Genomic DNA, 6,379 nt, shown 5'->3' on the forward strand with positions numbered 1-6,379 from the left:
CACCCCCCAAAAAAAAACTCCCAAAACCAAAACACCATGAAAAAACAGAGTAAATTAGTGTTTCCTTCTTCCTCTGGAAACAAACTTAGTTTATCAGCATCATCAGCTGATACATAAGCAGAAAACCATTAAATATCAGCAAACACTGTTGAACACAAAAGTCTACTGTGTTCTGTGGAACTTGATTAGTAGGAAATATAAACCCAATCCTGCAAAAGTTTCTTAACAGGTATCAGCAAGTCCAGCTGATCCTGAAGACCTTAGTCCACTTTTATTAAGGACTGGTACCTAAAATGGAGGACCTCAGAAATGATAATTTCACTTAGAAAGTAAGGAATAACTTAAAGTCACCTTGTTCCTTCTGTTCTGCAGTGAAGTCCCAAATTCTTTGACTGAGCTTTCTGTCCCTGATAGAGCAACATGTGCAATTATGAACTACCCCAGTGTGTTTGCTTAGCCTATCCCTGAAATTACTTATAAAGGTAACTGACATATTATTCTGTCAAACTACAATACCAGTAAAATCAGAGTAGTAAGGCTTAAGAATTACTTTAATTGGTTCACTGCAAATAGGCTTAATTTCCTCTACACTTACAATGGAACAAGAATATGCATATAAATAGCACAGTAATAAATTTTGGAGTTTGCTGCATTGTGATGCTGCATATCTTAAGTCATCTGGTGGTAAACATAGGATTTAAATAAAATTTTCATTAAAGAACTATTTTGCTTGAAGAATACTTCTGTATATTTAACTATAATGGAAGATTCTGATGTCATACAGAAATTGTTACAGAGAAATAGAGCATTGCCTCCTGTTATTGAACGAAGGGCTCACAAAATTTGTATATAATTCAGAAGTCACTACCACTGAAAATATGGCTGCAAATGATTGATAAAGACTTCAGTAAAATAAAAGAATGGAATAACTGTAGTGATGTGCAAGCCCGGTGTATTTGGAGTCTGGTTTAGTGTAGCTATGATTTGTGTCATATGAATTGCATAGATAATATTATTACATTTAGAATTACTTAATGTTGTGGTTTATGTCCAAATATGAATTTTATTACAGGATTCTGAAGTCCTAAAACATCACTGGAGATTATTTTTGCATTTCAAAGCTGCTGTAGGTGCACAGATAAGCAGATCTATATTGGTCTACAAAATGCTGTTTAGAAGCTGTCAAACTGTCTGGGTGGTCTTATTTTTCAGTGTTCTTCATCTTTTCTTCTGTTCTCACTACTGTAGTTCTTTATTAAAGCCTGTCTCTTTGAGCTTTTCCTAGTTCATATTCAAAATCAGATAAAACTTTGGCTAGGGGATTGTACTTCCACCATAACTACATATTCTAATGCCCAAGGCCTTTAATGTAGCATGAGGAAATCAATCACATCAAAAACATACGCATGGAAAGAGAACTGGAGCACAAAAATGCTCTAATAAAAGTCTCCAGTAAGTTTAAACACTGTAAATCCCTTATATACCCAGTGTGAGACATCTCAGACAGTGATTACAGGAATGCATCCTGTAGTGTCATTTGTCCATTATCTATCATTTTGGGCCAAATTATATCGCCAAACTCAGTTTTTATCATAAAATAATGTTTCTTATATCTGCAATGAAAATAACCCCAAAGTTGTGCAGTGGTTACAGAGTTGCTTAGAGGATCATGTCCTGTGCCTCAAAATAGATGGGCTTTTTCCAGAATAATATGCACAGAACTGGACTGTACCTGACACGAAGTTGAACATCTAAAAATCCCACCTCCTTAAAATGGCATCAGTACCAATGAACAACGTTTCTGTGACTGACTCACACAATTAGCAGCTGCTATAAGTTTCTGTCAGGTCTGTTTTCTCCAACTCTCTTATGCAGATTTTGCTGATATTTTTTCCATCACTGATCCCTCTGAAATGCTCTGGAAGGATCAGAGGAAAAACAGCAAGAATAAACTGGTCATAATTGCATTATGTAATTAGTGGAATAGTATAAAGCCAGCATCAGCAATACTGCTAGTCTCCTTTGAGAGTGAAAAGTAGTGATGAGGCCAGAGGATATGAAGTTGTGCTGAATGACCATTATGTCTGTGAAAAATTGAACTGCAGTCATTCTGATCTGAGCTTTCAGCCAGAAACTAGATGGTGCTAGTGCAAATTTTGACTCATTTATCTTGGCTTCGTAAAACATTATTTTGTTTATTGGTACTAGCATTTTTCAATTTTTTTTTTTTTTTGCCAAACTGATTCTTTATTTTTTTTTAATCCTTCTTAGCCTTATGTCGTATTCTTTTTAGAATATTACTTCAATTTTACTCATCCATCAGTTTCATTTTGCATATTAAATTGTTCTGTATCCTGCAAGTATATACTACTTTGCCCTGTTAGCACATTCAGGTGCTAACAGGTGCAGTAGATAGACTTTCACTGTGAGACCACAGCTACCTAGAGAGAGAGAACGGCCTGTAAGAAATCAGCACTGTGCTCACTAGCATCAGTGATTATGAACGCCCTAACACTGGTGCACAATACAGTAACAGCTTTAAAAATTGCCACAGAACGATACTGAAATATCATTCTTCAAGGTTGAAGGTCTAGTGCTAGAAGTTATAACTACAATATTGATTTAAATCTACTAGTTACCTTTCTCTAGGATAAGTTTTAAAAATGCCTTTGGATGGTTTTTTTGTTGTTGTTCCTACTCAAGATTAGACTGCTGTTGGTTAGTTGAGGTTAGTTAAATGCTTGTATCAAAAGCACAATTTAAAGGTGGCCTTAAAAGTCTGTTTTATAAACGGGAACTTACGCCTTCATTACATTTTTCATAAGGTTTTAGAGTAAGGTCATTACAGATGTCTTTGATTTGATGCTCCATGTTGGATATATGCATTTAGTTTACTGCAATATTTTCTTCAGCTGTCAGTTTACCCTTAGTTTGAGTCATAGTAATAAGGTGTTCAGCAAAGAACAGTTTCTCTTCATCTCTGAATCCATAGAGATGCTAAGAATTACAGAATCATGGAATAATTTGGGTTGGAAGGGACCTTAAAGCTCATCTAGTTCCAAACCCTCTGCCGCAGACAGGGACACCTTTCACCAGACTAGGTTGCTCAAAGCCCCATCCAACCTGGCCTTGAACACTGCCAGAGGTGGGGCATCTACAACTTCTCTGGGCAACTTGTTCCAGTGTCTCACCACCCTCATAGTGAAGAATTTTTTTCTAATATCTAAGCCAAATCTACCCTCTTTCAGTTTAAAGCTATTCTTTCTCATCCTATCACTACATGCCAAGAAGTGATCAACTATGTGTATTGCATAACCACTGCTTCTGTAGGAGATGCTGTAGAAAACTCAAACTCATTAACATTATTACGTGGGGTTTTTGTGAAATAGAATGACCTTGACTAGAACATTAGTTGTGCCTGAAAGGTTTTGATTAGGTATGATTTTCAACTGGGAAAGGGCATCATGCAGAACCTAACAGGACTTTAATACATTATCTACAAAGACTGCTGTTTTCTCCTAACACTTTGAAGTTACATAGGCCCCAGTCAATTCTACAAGGTAATAAAAACTGTTGTGAACTGCTGAGTGCTCTTGGTTTGGACTGTCTTCTCTGACATCCAGTGTATTCAGCACTTTGCAGCAGCAAATAGTTAGTTCCGTTTCATGTAATATAAGTGTACTGCAGAGTCTGTAAAGCCGTAGGAGTTACCTGTTGTACAAGAAGAGACACCCAATGCTTTTGATTAGGGGGCAAGGTAAGAAAAGAATCACTGCCAAACTGTGCTTCAGTCTGTCTAGGGGAAGAATCATGTTACCTGTTCATAATTCTGTAAGAAAACAAACACAACTCTTGACTTTGCTTGTAATTTCTGTATTTCTAGTAACAAAGAGTACACAAAGAGTAAAACTAAGAGACGTGACCAAGGTTAATGAAGAGCACTTTCTGCACTCCTCATTTAAGAAGGAGGAATTTTCTGAGCCTAACAGACGAAGAGTAATAATCAACTGGATTTATTCTAAGAAGTGTCAGGATCTTTGAAAGGATTGATGGACTTGGCAAAAATGACATGAAACATTCCACACTGCTATCATCCACTGTTGCTTGCTGAACTGTGAAGAACTGTGTATTCAGGCTGCTTTCTACTATATTGCCAATCACCTTTTATGGACTTGGAAGTGATATTTTCTTATCAGCTCGCTAGTGGTTTCATTTGCATGCATTCTGTAACTATGCACAAGCAAAATTTATTGTCTGCTTTACCTATAAAAAATAAGCACAGTGATTAATAAAATTAATTTCATTAGTTTTGATCCTTCAGTTCTAATCACCTAGGTCCACATTAATGGAAATTGGAATCTATGTCATACAAGGGTTAGGGTAAACCTCTGCACGTGCTATATGAAAATGAGCCTCTAAAGAAACTTTCACTGCTGGTGAAAAGGAGAAAAAAAAAAAGTTATTTATAACAAGGCCTTATGTTGTGTATATATATTGCCTTTGAAATATTTTTGATTTTAGTTTATTTCTTGTAAAAGAGAAATTATATAATTTATTTAGCAAATACTACTGTAAACTATAGTTTTATTGATGAATAAAATATTTTGTTCTCAAAACTATCGCAGTTGTCAACCTGTTCTTGATCTGTACAGGACTTACTGTTCTGGTATTTCTCTACCTTTGTGAGATGCTCTTGAGAGGCACCTCAAGAGGTATGACAACCACCCTATAAAATGGCATCTCCTTTTGTCTTCATCTACTACCAGCTCTATAATGAAGAGGGGAATCTTAAAATTAGAGCAGAAAAGGCAGCGGAACATACTCAACAGGCATTGCTTCATAAAAGCATTTCAGGTTTTTCAGTATGGGCAGTCATTTTAAGGTAACTTTAGAAACTGTTCTGGTTCCATCTCTATTTCCCTAGCAGCAGAGGTGTATGACCCCACACACCAGTGACCATCAATCAAAGGTTACGTGCTTTGATGTAGTGATGTATTTAAAAACTACACGGGTGTCACTTTGAAAGTTTATGAAAGTTACTGGTAATAACATTTCTTCTAGGATTTAGGGTAGTAAACTTGCAGAATTGGCAAAAACAGAATTTGGCACTTCAATTCCTATAATTATGCTTCGTACCTCAGCAGAATTTTTCATTTAACGTTTTGGTGTGGTTCGAGGGGGTTTTCTGATGTAATCCTATAACCCTGACAAGAGGAGGGTATTAATTCCTCAATTATGTACAGAATAGAGAAAGGGAAGGGGCTGAGTCTTTTAGCTAAGTATGTTGACTCCCTCTCTTAACTTAGAGCTTGTGTCTTGTGATTACCTCTTTTCCAGGCTTGAAAATAAGATTGGTTAATCTCGGAAAGATAATTGTTCTTCAGCATTCCTCTTAGAAATTTTAGAGACCAATCTGCATGCCCTGTAAACAAAACCATTCTGTACATTCATGTGAAGTATCTGGTCCTTCCATGCACAGAGCATAGCATATGTAGAATGTGTCTCTATGCAAAGTAGATATTTCTGATTAGTCTTATTTGGGGAAAACCATGAAAATTCTTAGTTTAAACACCCGATCAACCTTCATAAAGCACAAACGTGTCACTTTTGCCAATTACCTAGTGACTGTAGCGTCTGAATCATTTGACCTTAAGAAGTCCCCAGAACACACAATTTCACTGCAACAGTTCTGCCCGATTCTGAGCCATCCTTTGTGTACAATCCCTTTAACACATTCATTTATAAATTAAAACAGTCATTTAACACTGCAAAAGGAAATCCTGTATAGACTATGGAGCCTCCTGCGAAAATCTTCTCCAAAGCATGTGCACTTACATGGGTTTTTTTATTGTTTTCGTTATTTAGGGTGGGTGGGTGGTTGTTTTTGTGTGTGTATATGTGTGACCAAATGGTTCAACTGTGACGAAAGAGGGATTACAGCTAAGCAATGTTAATGATCAATAACTTCGAACACATTTCTTTCTCTAATGCACAAAATGGTATAAAGCTTCAAATATCAAGGAGTACAGGAGCTTGTAAGGATGTTTATGTTTCATGCTTAAGTATTCTGTTTCTCTGCATCTTGCATTGGTAGCACTCTGATGAAAATTTAAAGACTTTTAAACATACCTGTAAAGCTAAGGAGGCAGTGCATGTCAAGTGAAAATAAAATACATACAGAAGGCATAATCAAATCACTATGGTATTGAAGTCATGTATTGATCTATTTCTCCAGGTCTAAACAGATGGAACTTGCCACAGGGAGCAGAATTTAAAGAATTAGGTCATGGATATGGGCAATCTGTGTGCAGTGGTACCTGAATACTCTGGCCCTGCAAGCTGCCCAGAAGGAAAAAGCACAGGTTGATGTCTGCTTAGA

General features: G+C 36.5%; 1 protein-coding gene across 2 annotated transcripts in view; it reads left to right on the forward strand.

Annotated features, from left to right (window-relative positions):
• Window positions 1-4,619, forward strand: part of PIP5K1B (phosphatidylinositol-4-phosphate 5-kinase type 1 beta) — a 102,859-nt gene extending 98,240 nt beyond the window's left edge. For both annotated transcript variants that reach the window (XM_030512242.1, XM_030512243.1), the window contains exon 15: window positions 3,884-4,619. In XM_030512242.1, the coding sequence (XP_030368102.1) occupies window positions 3,884-3,886 (3 nt within the window). In that variant the 3' untranslated portion in view covers window positions 3,887-4,619. The remainder of the gene's footprint in view (window positions 1-3,883) is intronic.
• Window positions 4,620-6,379: the final 1,760 nt, after the last annotated feature.

The sequence above is a fragment of the Strigops habroptila genome, chromosome Z (genome assembly GCF_004027225.2).
Source record: "Strigops habroptila isolate Jane chromosome Z, bStrHab1.2.pri, whole genome shotgun sequence".
Lineage (NCBI taxonomy): Eukaryota > Metazoa > Chordata > Aves > Psittaciformes > Psittacidae > Strigops > Strigops habroptila.